Raw genomic sequence first — 17,225 nt, 5'->3', positions numbered from 1 at the left:
TGTGTACTCCGGGTTAAATTGGTGATGATTTACCATAAATCCGGTCCTTCAAATGCCTCCACAAATAATGTGCACCGTGTTAGCTCAGGAAGCCGGTGGATAGTGAGCGGGGCTCCGGAACAGAAAGCAGATTCTGGACCTGAACACAGGGAACAGAGTCTCTCTGTCCCATCATGATGATGAGCCGGGTCTAGTATCATCTAAGGATGGTTGGTGTATTTGAAGACATCTACGTTGGGAAATTATATTGACAATATATTGTTTTGACAGGTCAGAGAAAAGAGGAAAAAACTGCTGTTATGGTTCTTTGTATTGTGCTGTGGAAATGTCAGCATTTTCGTCTTTTTTTATTGAATATCAAGTTTAACAGAACTGGGCAATAAAGTGGTCCAATTTAAAAATGTTTTTTATACTTTGTGTTCAGCTACACATGTTCTATCATTTGAGATAAATACATATTTTAAAACGAACAAATGGTCTATTATTTGAATTTTATGTATAATTGCAAATTATAAAAAATAAAATAAAAACGACTCGAAATGACTTGAAATTAAAGGTTCCTGACTTGAGACTTGACTCGACTTTTGCCTGTCTTTACTTGAGACTTGACTCGGACTTGAGGACAGAGACTTGAGACTTACTTGAGACTTGCAACACAGTGACTTGGTCACACCTCTGATGTTTAATGCCTCCTAAAAGATTATTTTCGAAAGGTGCTATTAATCAGACGAGCCTGATCAGGACATACAGTATATACATTTATTGAATAAGACTGTAAGGCATTCACATGGACGTTTTGGCATTATTCTTAGCACTAGAAAAGAAAAAGTCTTCCAGTAACTGTGGGTGCATCAGCGCCCTAACGCCCCCCTTGATCGAGCCTTGATCTCCACCAGGCGTGAATTCACATGTAGACACGTCGTGTCGGCCCATGCCAGAGCTGTTCATCAGAAACTGGTGCCAGGTTTCTTTTCAAACTATTTGCCTGCGAACATGAGAGTGCATGTGTTGAATAAGTGGGCGTGCTGCACAGCGACGCATGAAAAACCACGCGCCGGGCCACAGAGAGACAAAGCACGCGAATTTACGCACGGCGGCACTCCTCATTCTGGTAAGATTCAGCACTTTACATGTGATCCCTTTGGCTGTAAGATGGCATACTGTATATATATTATAAAGAACATTTAATATTTTCGACGCGTTAAAGCGTTAGCAGGGTGGATTAAAACATATGTTCCCTCTCAATTAAGTAGTTTTTGGTGTTCATCTAATACCATCTGTACTCAAACATCATTTCATATTAAAAATTGATTTAGCATATATTATGTTTACATTAAACTTGAAACACAGACAATAAATTGTCTGTGAAACTATTAAAATACAAATATGGAAAAAGCAGATAATTTGGAACTTGGTGGTTTTGAGGTTTCGAGGCAAAGATATCTTAGTTTTTGAATCAAACCCCATATTATTTTCTATCGCTCAAATAAATATGATCCTTTAGGTGCATCATCATCTGTTTCTCTGTCATTTTCAGGTGGATTTTGTATTTTGTGTTTTTAGTTTTCTGCTGAAAGCAGTGATGTTTCCGCTGAGGGCTCTCTTCTCCATTGGGCTGTTCTTGGTTCTCCTGAAGCTCCGACTCCTCCGGGCTTCTGGCGCCAAGCAGCCCGGCGCCGCGCAGCGGATCGGCGGAGGGACGTTCGTCACCAGCGACGGGACGCGGTGCGCGTGGCGCGCGGGAGAAGCGGGGGAAGCGGTGAAGGTCCGGGTGAACTGCGAGAGGCAGGGCGGCGTCAACAAGACCCGCTGCGAGTACCTCGGCAGACCTCGGAGCTGTCCGGGTTACAACTCGGACCCCAAAGCCTTCTGGAAACAAGTGGCGCGCGCCTTCAAGAAGATGCGGGATAAAGTGTGCGCGGACGGTCGCGCGCTGGTGAAAGCCGGCATGTGTAAGCACGCGCCCAGAGATGCGAACCTCAGACTGGATCGGAACAGCGTGAAAAGAAGCACCGCTGCTCCCACGACGCCGCCCGTCCAGCCCACGAGCGCGACGTGCGTAAAGCGCGCGGATCAGCGGAAAACAGCGGAGGAGTTCTGCAGCTCCTGGGCCAGCGTGTGCGCGTTCTTCATGTCTATGCTGCAGAGCGAGGACTGCTAGCAGGACGGACCTCAGGACGACACACCATTCATTCATTCATTCATTCATTCATTCATTCGTTCGTTCGTTCGTTCGTTCATTGACATTTATATCTAGTATTTTGCATCCAGTTGGAATTCCTGTTCTTAAACCGAAGTGTGTTCAAGGTCACTCTGAAAAATATGTCTTTTGAAACATCTTTAAAAAAAAAATTGTGTTACAGCAAATTTTATTAGTTGTGCTCAAGCTATAATTCTGATTTCAGAATTATTCAAATCTGAATTAGATCGAGTAAAACTAATACAATTAGCTGTAACAAATTAGAGTCATTTTTTAAAAAGTCGGTTCAAGCAACCATTTGTTTTTCAGTGCAGGTTAGCCTCAAGTGAGTTTTTTTTGCTTTTCATTCCAAGTCACATTTTCTCTCCATATGAAGCCTTGCAATAACATCCATACCTCTCTGAGGGCTTTACATGAAACACCAACATAAGTAATAATTGTGAAGTAGAAGGATATCAGTTTGTTTTCTTTTACTTGTAAAACTCTGATAAGTGTGGCGTACACATATATTCAGCCCTCCTGAGTTGCAGCTTCCAACCTTTGCACAGTTAGAAACATTTCTGCTCGTTCTTGTTTGGAAGATAATAGACTGAAAAAGGAAAACAGGTGACAACACGGTCAGAAGTAATCAAGGTCAGTTTATCCAAGAAACAAATATATTAAACAAATGTAAATAAAGTAAGCCTGACAAGCTTAATACATTGACATGTGATATAATAACATGTATTGTTTTTAAGTTGGAACTCTATTTTCTTTTCCAGTGTGCTTTGTTATATTTTATTTAGGGGAATGAGAGTAAAATGGTCCGTTTACTAAATGCGAGCCTCATGTTTCAGATTCTTATTTGTAAAAAAATAACGTGAGTCTTCTACTTTGTGGTTCTGTCATACTGTGTTGGTCAGATACATGAAATCCAAATCAAATCCTGTGAGGCTGTGGTTGTAACAAGGCAAAATGTGGAAAAAATAGTTAAGTGGTAAGAATTATTTAGCAAGGTATTGTAAAATATTAGATTTAAGCTGGTGGGGCCTTTTACAGTTAATGTTAAATAATTTAATGCTTCATGCTGATTCTAATGGTATTTGTTAATAAACTACTTAAATTGCATTGTTTTCTGGATGGAATTTTACTCTGAACTAGTTTAAAATGATATTTAAGTCTTCAGCAGGTCTGAGCAAAGGGTCAATATGGACCTTTTCTCCTCTTTTGATTCCTTCTGACTGGCAGTGCCACATTTGTTTGTCTCTTTGTTTAGCCATTTTACCATTTTCTATTAAAAAAATATAGAAATTAAACAGTCAGCCACAAGAACTGGTTAAAAAATCAAGGAGAATATTTGAGGATGGTTTACAACTTTTTTTAAAAAGATGCTAAAAGTTGTGTCTTAAAATAAAATGCATTTTCTTTTTTACATATTTCCTGAAATATGACACCAGTACTGTATTTGTTCAAGCAAATTCATTTCGATTCAAAAATACTTCATTGATCTCAGAAGAAAATGAGTGTTGAATCTTATTAATTCAAATTATGCAGTTATTGTAGAAAGTGATGGCTGTGGGCAGGAAAGATTTCCTGTAGCAATCTGTATCACAGCGAATTTGAAGAAGCTTATGATCGAAGACGCTCTGATTTTCTATGACTTTGCCATGAAGAGAATGGTCAGGGTTGTCAATATTTTTCTTGATTTTATGAAGAATCTTTCCTGCAGGCATGTTTGCTTGCTTACTCGCTCAGCTCCTTCAGACTAGCCAGCAACAATTAGCAAACACCTGGTGAAACTGAGCATCTTCTGAGCTCATTATAGGATCTACTTCTCAGTGAAACGCTGGTAAAAACATTCTTAAAGGGTTAATAGAGGAGCAATGTAGTGAGAAGTTCCTGAAGACGGAGTTTCAGAATAGCAGAAGTTTTTAAAGAGACAGAGGCCTAAGTTCAAGGCGTTAAATTACAAAGTCAAATTTCTTTTAAGTAATATTTGATATAAACAGAATTTTTATAACAACCGGGAGTAACATAGTTACCTGATTGTGCTATAAAATGGAACTATGTGCCTGGAAAACATCGTACTGCCCCTTTAAATATTTAAACAGATAAAAAGCTTTTTGTTTTTACTAGGCAAAAACTGGATTCAAAGGTTTTCATTTTTGTTTTGCTCACATTTTACGAAATCATTCTACCTCGTTCCTATCAAACAGCCTAATCCTCTTCAGACCCACAGCCTGCCACAGAACATTTCCCTGAACATCATCGTTCACAAACAGGTTTACAAGAGGGGCTTCTTTGTGCCGAGGCGTCTATCTGCAGCAGTAAGTGTAAATAAAACTTTATCTCTGAACAAGTGCAGACCCAGATGTGGACATTAAAGCCTTCCTGTCTGTTCTTGACCCCCACGACCTCTGACCTGCCCTCAGTGGGGGTCTTCTTCCTTCATAATGGCTTTGGCAGCACAGAATGGTGTTTGAGGACCGACCCCGTCACCTGACCGTTTACAGCTCAGCCCAGCACCTGCACGCAGTCAGCCAGGAAGTAGCTAGAGGTCAGAGGTTGATAGGGCAGAAGGAAGCAGAGTAAATGTGTGTCTGTCCACCTGTGTGAGTTGTTTCTTTGTGTTTAAACAAATAAATCAGGGACAGCTCACTGGTATGAAGTTGGTTTTTCACACTTTGGATCTTTGACACAAACATCAACTGCAGTAGGATTCTAACATGACGGTGATCTGCAGCAGCGCAAGTTTCCTGAAGTCTGAAAATAATGAAAAGCTTTGCTATAATCTTAAACTGACTGTAGAGAAAATTCACAACTAAACTATTTAGAAGGAAAATATAATTTAACCTTAATTCTTTATATTTCTGTTAAAAATAGCCAGCTTTTCTGATGTCTTAAACTGGTAGTGGTCAGTTGTTCTCCAGGCTTTCTCTGGTTTTTAAAGGGGTGGTATTATGTAAGTTAAACTCTTTTCTAGCTTTACTTCATCTGATAATGTTGTTCCCTCCCTCAAAAACATATGTGGAGTGTTGATTTGATTCTTCCATACAAGTTTGAGGAATCCTTTAATCTGCCCTGGCAACCACTCCGGGTGCCTAAACGCTTGCTTTCACAAAGCTCCGCCTTTTCCACATAGCTCCTCCCTGCAGCTGCAGTTCTCAGCCCAGCTAAATTAAATTAGATTTGCTGATTATTTTAACATATTCCTATTAATTAATCAATCCCAGTTTGGACCTTTTTACTTTGACAAAGTATGACAGATTATGACCCCAGCTCAAACTAAAATAAGTGTGAGAAATCTTCTGCTGGTTGAGAATATTTTCACATTTTCCCTACAACAGACCATAAGATGATCGGTTGAGACCTTTGGTTCTCAAAGAGGCTACGAAACTTTCCCCCAGATGGTTATGAATTGATCTGCGTTGGGCACAAAAACATCAAATGGAGGTTTTCTCTTTGTCATCCCCGGAAAAAGTCATGTACAAAGCGGCTAAAACTAGAAAAGAGTGACATGATAAATAGATAAAACCACCAACACCCCAAACTTTTCAGCCCTTTCTGAAGATGTTCTGAATACCAGACAGACAGACGTTTTCCTCAGACCTTTCACTCTCACCACAAGTTATAAAGGGATTTTGACATGTTCGGTTCCCTCCTGTACGACGTAAAGCCTCTGCATGCAGACACAATGGCGGCCCTGTCACCATAGATATACTCTCAAAAGCTCCCAGGAGAGAAGAGCCTGAAGGAACGTCATTAACGTCAATAATCATCGTCTCATCTGAGTGATGTTGAGGTATGAGGCACTCCGTCCTTCTTGTCTTTACTTGTTTCTTTCTCTCACGGAGGCAGATGGTGCCGATGGCCAACCAGCTGCAGACGCATCACTATAAACATCTGAAAGAAAGAATATTTCTGAGCTTTTATCCAACACAAAGTGAGGCACAATGGTGCTGTATCCTGTTTTCATTCATTATCACCAAGTCAAAAGGCTGTGAAAAAACTGTGTCAAAAAGAGTCTTCCTGGCAGATCACCTTAGACAGATGTTTTTATCCTGTTCTATTTTATTTAAAACTGCGACGTTAAACTGTTGAACGTTTCTAAGAACCAGGACACAAAAGCTGAAAAGCCATGTTGGGGCTTTGTCAAATTTCCTGACAATGACCCATTGAATCGCTTCAGTTCTCCCGGCTGTGCTATCATAGTGCTTTCACGTCTGCACAAAGATGTTTTTGTCTCGTTCTGAACGGCATGAGGGGTTTCTGCACCTCCACCATCAGCTTTGGCAGGGATGCTGTCACGGTATGGGGTTTTTAGGGTTTAGCGTTTGTTTCTGTGTTTGCAATCTTAATTATTTCCACGTTTCCTGCGTGTCGGTTCAAGCGACGAGTGACTTCACTACGCCTCTGTCTCCAACTCTGTCGGCATTTCCAGCAACCACGACGCATCCTGACGGATGTGGAGCGACAAACATTAGGACTCAAACAGGATGCAGCTCAAGTACAAACATCTCACACTCCTGAGCCGCCACCTGGGCCAACATTCTGTTCACACACCCCAGTGTAAGTCATTGGAAGGAACCGTGTTTCATTATGTGGTGCTAAACTGCTTGGGTGCAAACAGGTCACTGAGCTTAACATTTATAAACGTTTGCTTTTATTCCATTTTATAGTAGTTTTACTTTTCTCTGTCTTCACCAAGTAGACTGAGACTGAACTATCTGACTATTATTTCCTGGTAATCAGGTGGAGCCTCGACTTGGTCATTTTGATCTAAATGACTAACTTTGCTAACAAATGCATTTGGTACCTATTGATAGTACCAAATGCACGATCAATGGCTGTATTTGATAGTGCATTTGTGTGGGTCAAGCCAACACAACATACATTCCAATTTGGGTCATCAAGCCTTTTCAGAACAATTTAAAGTAATTTGTTCTACAGAGAAAATTATTTTTCACAAGTAAAAAACAAAAAGAGTAGAACAACAGTCCGTTGTCCCAGAAATGAACTTCCCAGAGAATTCACCTCAAAGTCGAAAGGTGGAAAGAAAACAAAGATGTTCATTCAGGACTCCACATTCCTCCTCTAGCTTGTTAAATGTTAGAGTTCGTGACAGAACAGTCAGATTAATACTGAACAACTTCAGCCTGCTCAGGCCTCTGATCCTTAAAAATGATTTTTGTCTGTCGAAATATGTTTTTTTTTATGTTGCAAACAGTTTTCTCAAAAGGAGTAAATTATTCGATGCTGTGTTCTAAAATGGTTCTTCTTCTTTCGCTTAGCTGTCTCAGATCACCAAACAAATTTTAATATCAGACAAAGCTGATGCAAGATGCAGTTATCAAATGACAGAATCCTTCATGGAGAAAAATAGTCATCCAGGTCCACATTGTTTGACTCTTATTTTGTGTAACGTTTATGATGTTTCCTAAAATGCTTTGCTACACCAGATATAACGAGACACACACCTCCCTCGAATTTCTTCTTTTGTCTCATCAGTTTACAAAATACTTTTCCAAAAATCCCCCAGAATCACCAAGATGTTTTCACTCAGTTTGTATCTATTTTGGCCTCCCAGAGTTTTGAGCAGGAGTCCCAAAGCCTTAGAAATAGCTCAGTAACCCTTTCCTGATTTTCCAGATTTCTGTGACTTTATTGCTCATATGTTCTTTAATTTACTTTTTCACATAGTTCAAAGTTGGTTTGGACTATTTTGTCTTTATAAATAACATAGAGAAGCAGCATTCAGCTTCTATGCACTTGAAATCTGGAACACACTTCCAGAAAACTGCAGAACAGCCGAAACATTGAGTTCCTTTCAATGGTAAATTGTTAATGGACTGAACTTATATAGCGCTTTTCCAGTCATTTTCACCACTCAAAGCGCTTTACACCAGAGTCACATTCACCCAGTCGCACTCACAAACACACACACATTTATACACTGATACGCAGATTGGTAGGCAATTTAAATCAAGGCTAAAATCCTAATTGTTAGAGTTGCTTTCGAACCATAAGAAATGGAACACTGATTAACATATTTTATGTTTATCAATAATTTTAACAATAGCACTTGACAAAATGTAATGTCTGATGTTGGTTTTCACAGCTGTTGACTGTATGGTGCGTTTGTAATGTTTTTTTTTTGTTGTTTTTTTTTATGATTTCACGATGTAAAGCACTTTGAACTGCCATGTCCCTGAAATCTACAACAAATAATCTCGACTGGTTGGCTGATTAAATTTAAAAACTAACTTTTAGACTTTCTGCATTTACTCTGATTACATTTATATTAATATTTGGTGAGTTGAAACATCTAAATGTGAGGAACAGAAATCTAAAAGGGGGTAGATACTTCTTTGCAATGTGCGGGTTCAGACAGATTTAATAAAATCTGTCTATGATCCCAAATATATGACAGTAAAGAAGCGTCTCCATTCAGTTCGTCTGAATGTTTTTACTTCATACTAAGTCAGAGGCGCATTGAAAGGGTGGCAGGTGTAAAAAAAAAAAAAGGAAAAGAAAAGGCGCATCCAAACAAAACTGTGTTCTCCACTGTCTGACCTACAAAGCTGCATGGATCCCCAGCCTCCCACCCACAGCCCAGTCCCAGGCCCACACAGACACACACTGTGGGAGGAGCTGGGGGTTTGTCTTCCTGTGGCTCCTAGTGGTCCGACTTCACAACCTACTGTATGGACCACCTTATTGGCTCTCTGTTTCCGTGGTAACAATCAGGAGCAAATCTGTCCATGAAAAGAATAACAAGAGAGTGGTGGAGCGGTGTAACAAAACCTCTCCTTTCACTCCAGAGACACAAACAGAGAGAGACGCAGAAAAACAGGGAAGAGGAGGATTCCTCAGAGCTCATCTACTGGAAACAGTTTGGATCCTCTGGTCCAACAATTCACGGTTAAGGAGACATGAAACCCCCTGCGCCACCACAGCACGCCCCACGTTTGGAGGCCTTAGTCCACGACGCGGACGTCGCGGGTTCGACTCCCGGTCCCGGCGACCTTTCCCGCATGTGCTCGCCCTCTTTCCTGTCTGCCTACTGTCGCAAAAAATACGAGCCACTAGTGCCGCAAAAACTCTTCGAGGAAAAAAAAGAGACATGAAAGTGATTTGGTTTCAATCAAACTTTGTGGAAAAAAAATAAATGTGGAAGGAGGAACCTTTAACAGTTCAAAAATGATGGGTTAAAGTTTAACCCATCATTTTTATGCTCTTTTGCCAAAGTCTTTGATGGTTATTAAATTAAGATTTAAATAAATAAAATGAGGATAAAATGCATTTTTATGCTACTAACTATCTAACTAAACTAACATCATGAACTAATTTAAATTGGTTCAAATGTCTTTCGGTTATGTTTTGACAAAACTGATTAACATAATTATCAGTTTAACCCTAACTGATAAAACTAATATGTTTAATCCAAAATTTAACATTAAGATAAAACAAATAAATGAAAGAAAAAAAATAACACTAAAACTTAGAATAAACTCTGGCTCAGTCAGTGGAAGTGAAAAATAAGAAAAGTGGGATGATTTAGGATTTTAAACATGAATTGATGAGTCATGGTTTGGTTGAGAAGTTCTGCGTGAAAAAGAAGAAAATTTGTTGGTAAAACACATCAGTCGTTTCAGTTCCAGTTTCATTTTTTATATTCACAGGGACCGTCAGATGGTTTTAAAGGGGCGGTATTGTGGATTTTCCTGGGAGTGTGCCATTTTATTGCACAACCAACCAAGTAATATTACCTCTGGATGCTAAAATGCTGCATATATCACATATGACTTAAAAGAAATTTGACATCATAATCCAACACCTAGAAATTGGGCCTCTGTCTCTTTAAGAACTCCAGCTCTTTTTGAAACTTTGCCTTCAGGAAGTCATCACAACATGGCTCCTCTATTAACCTTTTAACAATGTTTCTACTAGCGTTGCACTGAAGAGCAGCTCCTATAATGAGCTCAGCACCTGTTCCACCAGGTGCTTGCTAATTGCTGCTGGCTAGTCTGAAGGAACTGAGTCACTGGGGAGGGCTGCTCTTAAAAAAATAGAACATGATGTAAAGTTTTAAAAAGACCTGCAGCAGAAATTCTACTAAACTGAAAAAAATAAAATCAGCTTCGCATTGTTACAAATAACAGAACACAAGAGGAAGTGAAACACACCCAACTGTTTTGCTCCATTAATCAGTTCCAACCTGATGAGTGGAATTACCATCACATCTCTACAATGAGGCGCTGGGATTTGATCTAAATCGCTCTGTCTCCCTCTCCTGACCTTAAACAGTACTACATGTGTAATTGAAACCAGTACGACTGAAAAACAAAATACAGAAACAATCAACTCAGTTGATCTTTATTCAATGGAACATTTAATGTTGCATACGCTGGTCCGACATACAAAGTGCAAAGAAAAACAACTAATCTGGTCCTTTGGTTTTGTAAATGAATAATATTAGTAGAAAAGGCTGCATTAATATGGACAAAATGTTAGCTACCTTCCAAAGACTATATTTGGTTTCATAAGACCTGATGGATATGCTCTCTCACTCAAAACAAGACAAGTTTATATGAGGAGGCGCTCCAGGCTCCTGCTGGTGGAGTTATGCATCGTCTCCGCCGCAGAGCAACAGCAGAGTCTTCCTGTAGTCGCCGCCGGTGTCTCCCTGCCATCAACAGGAAGAATTATGGAGCCTTTTTGATTTCCAACATGTTTTTGTGGGGCATGGAGTTATTTGTAACGTGTACGTACCTTGATCATTGAATGCAGAGAGCAGGCAAACATCTTCCTGAACTCGGCTCGGATGTCTAGCAAGTCGACTTCACTGCGGCTCACCATCACTCTAATGAGGGTGTTGTCGTCTGTCCCTGCTCCCTGAAACACACACACACACACACACATCATGCTGCTGGAGCTTCAGCTGGTTCCCTGCAGCTTCCATGAACCTTGCATTCAAATCATCCGTCTGCTGACAGACAATTACAAACCAAATATACAGAGTTCCCACATGATGCCACACTTCCTGCATCCGGGTTTCCTGCCGCCATTTTCACAGGCGGAAGCAGCTTCCCACTTCAAGAACAGTGACGGTTGGATATTGTTGGACTCGAGGGTGTAAAAACAAATGTGTGTAAAGAGACGTTTTCATCACATCCAGTGAAGCTGAGCAAACTTTTCACCAGTGTGGCTGACTATTAATATCCAGAGGAAACAAACACAGATCATCTAATGTGGCACAGACTGACTCTGATCACTTTATTAGCAGTAAGGATATTTTCAAATGTTTCTAAACGGAACCGAAACTGTTACGTTTCACAAAGTGTGAAATGCAAGTATAAAATGTAGATGTGCAAATATTAATTTCTTCTTCTTGCAACAGCTGCAAAAAAATTACATTCAGAGCTGAACTTCAGCACATGCAATCTCTGTTTGTGTGACCATATTTATAGTCACATAATGTTAATAAACAGAACTTTCTCATTTTTTACTACCGGCTGTTTATTATACAGTATGTCACACATAGCAGGCAGTAGAGAAGGAGGCACATTCTTGTTAATAATCTGATTATTAATGCATCTTTTGCCGTTTCTGGTGCTATTTTCTTGAGACACGGATCAACTTTACACACTTTCAATGCAATCACACTTCAATTCTCATTGTCACATCTAACCACATCGTCATCCTCCTCGCTGTACGACTCTCAGCAAACACAAATGACTTGTTGACTGTTGCTAGTTACTGAACTGGTTCTCCCAAAGAGCAGAAAAAGCCTTAAAAAACACATTTAACTCTCAGTAATGATGCTCTTATGTAACGCTGTTCACTGGTTGCCTACCAAGATGGCGCATTTCTGCAGTAACAGATTTCCGGCCTGGTCTTAAGGGAACTTTGTATAAATTTAATTCCAAAAAATGTATAGTAAAACAGTGTCTTACTTTCATGGCGTAGTAAAGAGTCTCCGCAAAATAGGCTGGAACACTCCTGGCACACTTCACTTAAAAACAAAAAAACAAACGCAGTCATTTAGAAGAAGAAACAGAGAGTTAAGCTAAAACGCTAACAGGAGGTGCCTACATTGGGGTTGGGTTAGTTTTCTTACCCACTGCCAGGAGCAGGTCCTTCAGGCCTCCAGATGTTTCCCTCTGAATACTCTGCTCCATCTCATATCCAGACATCTTCATGTAGGCATCGAACACTGAAACACAGCTCCAGATTTCAGCTTGACTGAAGAAGGTCAGAGGTCAACCTTAAAGATGTCTGAGCCACTGGTTTAAAAGTAACTTTTAATGTGTTTATTTTGCCTGTGTTTGTCTCAAAGAGTAGAAAAGCACTTGATCCAAGCCGCCGTCAACGCTACGCCGTGTTCAGTCAGCTGACATGAGAAAACAAACCTTTCCTCAGGTGCTGGGCGCTCCGGTTTCCCAGGATGGTAACGAACGACTGTTCGTCGGTCCCATACTTCTCCTCTCCTGCTTTAAAAAGAGCCTGCAGGCAGGAACAAAAGCGCCTTCAACAATCACGTTGTTGCAGACGGACTCTGTCGTTTCATTTAAATCGTTCATTTAGGAGGGAGAACTTTTTGAAATGAATGTCCTGAAATTTATCAAACAGTTCAGCAGCTTTTAATGAAGCCTTGAGGATTGTTGTATCGATAAGTAATGCAAAGCATGAGCTAATCTGCATAATCTATTCCTCGGTTACAGTCAGCAGGTAATGTACATCATATACCTCAGGGATCAGGTTCAGTTCCTGCTCTATTTACATTACAGGGAGTACAACATTTCCTTTCATAACTATGCTGATGGCATCCAAATGTTGTCCTCTTTTAACCCCGTAAAGCTTTTACCATCATCAGTGGCTGTGCTAACTAGCCTTAGTATTAGCGGCTAGTTAACCAGCTGTAGCAAAACCAAGAGCATTCGGGAGGAAGTGAGCACGAGAGTGATTGACAGCGCTAAGACCCTCCTCCTGGTTCCGATTGGTTGTTTCTCACTGAGTGGTTTGTTTCTGTAGTTAGTACTGGGAGAATTGGGAGACGGCAGAGGAGCTTGATTTTTTTTCAGATTATCTGGCTTATATTATACTGTCATCAATCAATCAAATTTTATTTGTATAGCACATTTCAGCAGCAAGGCATTTCAAAGTGCTTTACATCATATCAAACACAGAAACACAAAGTCATCAAGTGGGGGGTTCTTGCTTTTGCATACAAAAGCAAGAACATCATGACACAATGATAATTTTAACAATTTAAAAAAAAACCATAATTTTTATAAAAGTTACATACTGCAGCTTTAATCCCAAACTGTCTACTAATCTGTGTATTAGTGTGCTGGGGTGTGTGTGTGTATGTGTGTGTGTGACTGTAGAGTAAAAGCTTTCAGTGGTCAGCATGAATAGAAAAGCACTACATAAATTCAATCCATTCACCACTCTTAGAATATGACCTCTGACCCTAAGTAGCTCTATGTGGCCTCCCACTGCAGTTATTTATTGGCATCATATAAACACTTATTTCCTTATACTATATGATGAATGAAGTACAGTTACTTTAAATTACAACCATGGCACAGTTGTCTATCTGAAAGTTTGTGGTTTCAGTTCCAGACGTTGATGTGGCCTTAGGCAAAGCAGTCCACCCAAGCTTATAGATGAATTACTGTATATATAAATAGTATTTTAAATTGTTGTTTTGCTGATGGATGGTTGGTAGATTTTGTCGGTTACAAAACAAGCAGAACTGGTCGGGTATGAAATGGCAAAGTGGCAAAACGACTATCTCCTGTTGGTGGTTCCCCTTTGTTTATGTACAGGAAGTTTTTTTATTCATCTACATCTGCATTTACATTAACTGGTTTGTCAGACCAAATGCTGGCGTTCCTCCATCAGAGCTTTCATGTTGTCTCTTGTTTTATCAAGTTTAGTTCTGGGTTTTTTCCCCGTTTACTTTTAAATGTACAGTAAATAGAAAATTGCCATCCAACAGCTCTGAATCAATTCAGATACTGTGTGTGATATGATGCAACCTGTTGGTTTGGTTTTATCACACAAAAAGACAGTAGCAATTTTGGGTTGTTTTTTTTTTAGGCGTGATCATGTTAAGAATTTCTCTTATAAAATCGCAGCACGGATTTTAACAAGATGTTTTTTCTGTCGTTCAAAGTCAGGATTTGTTTTATTTCCCTGATAAAAAAAAAAATCTTTAAATCCATTTAGAGGCCCTGAGTTACATTTCTGGATTGCATTTATGTTGCAGTAAAGAAAAAAAAGAGAGATAGAAAGAGTGAAATGAACAGATCAAACTGGATCTGAATCACAAAGTCATACAAAGTCAAAGAAACGACACAAAAAGGCTCTTAACTGCATTCATTCAGGAGAGCTGATCAGCAGATCCTGCATGACGCTACACCCTCATCACAGAGAAAACAAAATACAGACTCACCTGAGCATCAGTCTCGATGTTGCCCTCCTGGATTCCCGACTGCCTTTTCGCCTGGAAGGAGATTTTAAAAAAATACTGTAGAAACAGAAGAGAAGAGGAAAACCAGAGAAGAGGAACTACTCAGACTGACCTGAAGGAGAATCACCAGGAGTCTCTTGAAGTGACCTGATGTGTCCCCACATACATCCTCCTCTAAGTCGTCGTCATACTCTGAGGGAAACACAAACACAACCACTTTGATTTGTTTCCAACCCAGGAGCTCCTTCTGCTCACCAGAGACTAAAGAACGTCTCCCGTCCAGAACGTTGGCAGAATGAACATGTTGAGCTTAAATGTCCTTGACCAAGAACAGACAAGCGTGTGTGAAGCTGTGAGCACAGACAACTACGTGTTAACCAGTCGTAACAACATGACCAATCTCTCTCTTGATGATAGCGGCATTAAGAGAGGAAATGTGCTGTACAAATGTCACAAGCTGCAAAAATAAATTTGCTTAACAGAAACACAGCAATTTGATTACAAAACATGGTAACACTTTATTTGAAGGGATGTGCATAAGGCTGACATGACACTGTCATACATGATATAACATCTGTTATGAACACGAAGGAGTCTTCATGAATGTTTATGACTGTCATGAAGAGGCAATCGGTAAGTAATGACACTTTTAATGCAAAGTTGCACTAAAGGTTGGATTAAAAGTGTATTAAAAGTGTCAACTTTGCATTTTTTGGTAAATAATGACACTTTTAATGCTAAGTTCCATTAACCCTTACATTAAAAATCTATTGTCATTCTTGTACAGCACTTTGGTGCAGTTTTATGCCTGTTTTAAAGTGCTTTAAAAATAAATTTGACATTGACATTTTAAAATTGTCAACTTTGCATTTAACGTGTGTTTAGTTACCAAATGGCACTTCAGTACAAGAGTCGTAACCATTTATAAAGTCTCCTTCATGTTCATAACGGGTGTTATGTCATGTTTCTGACAGCGTCATGTCAGTCTTCTGCACACCCCTTCAAATAAAGTGTTACCAAAAAATCTTTAGCAGTAGGGTGAGGTGGTTTTTCTGGACGTATAAAAAAAATAATAATTACTTCGCAAAACTGAAATGGAAACACTTTTTTGGCATCATACAAGTCACATGGTCAACACCTGGATGTTGCCACTGGCACAAACAACAAAGCAGAAGACAGGGAGTATTTGGCGCGGCATGTTTTTTAGTAACTGACTGCATGAACAAACTTACTCACATGTGATTTTAATTTTGTTTTGTATAGGAAACGCTGTGATTGCAAAGTCTTGAGCACATTTGTAATGGAAACGCATCACTGCAACCTAATGTTGGACAATGACCTGACTCCAAATCAAGTGCTTTAATGATGCTTATGGTGCATGAGATCCACCCTCCGTCTGTTTTGATTTGAATGAATCAACCATCTCTCTCCACAGTGAGCCCATAGAAAAACTCAAAATACGGGCACGGCGGTGGTGCAGGTTAGGGTAAGTACTCCTTATGAGTACTCAACCCTCATAAGGAGGCTTTAGTCCCAAAAAAAACAAAACTACTCAAAAACTCAGAAATAATCCAGCATTTATCACAACAGATTCCTAGTCATGTAATGAAGCTGCACTGATTCGGCTCTCTGGAACTGAAACACCAAACCAGTTCTTAACAAGACTGGAGCCACATGCTCAGTAAAGTACTGGAAGTGTTTTGGTGGGAAAAAATCCTAATAGCTGTTTATGTTGAACAGTTTCTCATCCAAATTATAGTGTGGTGATCTCAAAGAGCTCCGTGTCAGGTGATCAACAGAGCATCTGTAGAAGCCTCACCTTGTCTGTAAGCAGCAACTATGTCCTTCACCTGCTGAGGTGTTCTAGAGGAAAGTATCTCCACCAGAACCTTCTCATCTGTTCCTGCCCCCTACAGGTCAAAAGAGGGAAATGTCAACAAAAACAAACAGACAAGCATTCAATAGAGTCACTGAAAGCTTTAAATCAGCCTCATGTCTGATACCTTGATGGCATTTCGAAGGCATGTCACATCATAGGTGAGAGGCGGAGTCATAAGAGCCACGACCAGCGTCTCGAATTTGCCGCCCAGCTCTCCCTTCAGGTCGTCCACCAGGTCCTGACATCATGAAGAACACATTAAAGTTACTGCATCACAATGCATCTCAAAAAATGTGTCAGATGTGTCTCTGTTTGAGACTTATCCCTGCAGGGTCAACATGGGGGCTGGTGTCCATCTAAAGAGTTTACTGGGTGAGAGGAAGGATACACTCTGGACAGGTCACCAGTTCATCACACACACACACACCCCACACACACACACACACAAACACAGCTAAAGGCAATTTAGAAAGACCAATTAACCTTATAGTCATGTTTTTGGCTCTCAATTGCTAAGCTAGCTAGTGACTTACTTTGTAGTCATCTTTGGTTTCACAGTCTATCTGTAGCATCATTTATAATAACTTCAAGCTTTTATAGACTAATGGTGTTATAGATGGAGAGTGAAACAATTCTGGTTCCATTCCCCTCTGAAGTCAAACCCAGTTTAACCAGCTGTTTGAAAA

At 39.9% G+C, this 17,225-nt stretch overlaps 2 protein-coding genes across 4 annotated transcripts in view; one reads left to right on the top strand and one right to left on the bottom strand.

Moving 5' to 3' along the window:
• The first annotated feature begins 878 nt into the window (after positions 1–878).
• Positions 879–13,888, top strand: LOC116719901 (fibroblast growth factor-binding protein 1). Of its 3 annotated transcripts, XR_004339284.1 has the most exons (3): positions 879–1,111; positions 1,538–2,354; positions 13,876–13,888. XR_004339284.1 is itself a non-coding variant. In XM_032562703.1 (2 exons), the coding sequence occupies exons 1-2, from the start codon at positions 1,040–1,042 to the stop codon at positions 2,159–2,161; spliced, it is 696 nt and encodes a 231-aa protein (XP_032418594.1). In that variant the 5' UTR covers positions 879–1,039; the 3' UTR covers positions 2,162–3,307. The 3 variants fall into 3 exon arrangements, 2 of the variants coding, with proteins under 2 accessions (XP_032418594.1, XP_032418596.1); XM_032562703.1 differs by lacking the exon at positions 13,876–13,888 and having other exon boundaries at positions 1,538–3,307; XM_032562705.1 differs by lacking the exon at positions 13,876–13,888 and having other exon boundaries at positions 884–1,111; positions 1,564–3,307.
• The window catches only part of anxa5b (annexin A5b), a 17,238-nt gene continuing 10,551 nt past the window's right edge, over positions 10,539–17,225 (bottom strand). Inside the window, exons 7-15 of the mRNA XM_032562702.1 lie at positions 16,664–16,777; positions 16,480–16,570; positions 14,773–14,852; positions 14,643–14,693; positions 12,592–12,685; positions 12,300–12,395; positions 12,136–12,194; positions 10,952–11,074; positions 10,539–10,865 (exon numbers count right to left, since the gene is read on the bottom strand). Coding sequence (XP_032418593.1) covers positions 10,803–10,865; positions 10,952–11,074; positions 12,136–12,194; positions 12,300–12,395; positions 12,592–12,685; positions 14,643–14,693; positions 14,773–14,852; positions 16,480–16,570; positions 16,664–16,777 — 771 coding nt within the window. The 3' untranslated portion in view covers positions 10,539–10,802. The remainder of the gene's footprint in view (positions 10,866–10,951; positions 11,075–12,135; positions 12,195–12,299; positions 12,396–12,591; positions 12,686–14,642; positions 14,694–14,772; positions 14,853–16,479; positions 16,571–16,663; positions 16,778–17,225) is intronic.

This window comes from Xiphophorus hellerii, chromosome 5, assembly GCF_003331165.1.
Source record: "Xiphophorus hellerii strain 12219 chromosome 5, Xiphophorus_hellerii-4.1, whole genome shotgun sequence".
NCBI classification, from domain to species: Eukaryota; Metazoa; Chordata; class Actinopteri; order Cyprinodontiformes; family Poeciliidae; genus Xiphophorus; species Xiphophorus hellerii.
The sequence above is the reverse complement of the archived record's forward strand: the minus strand, read 5'-3'. Positions and strand labels throughout refer to the sequence as shown.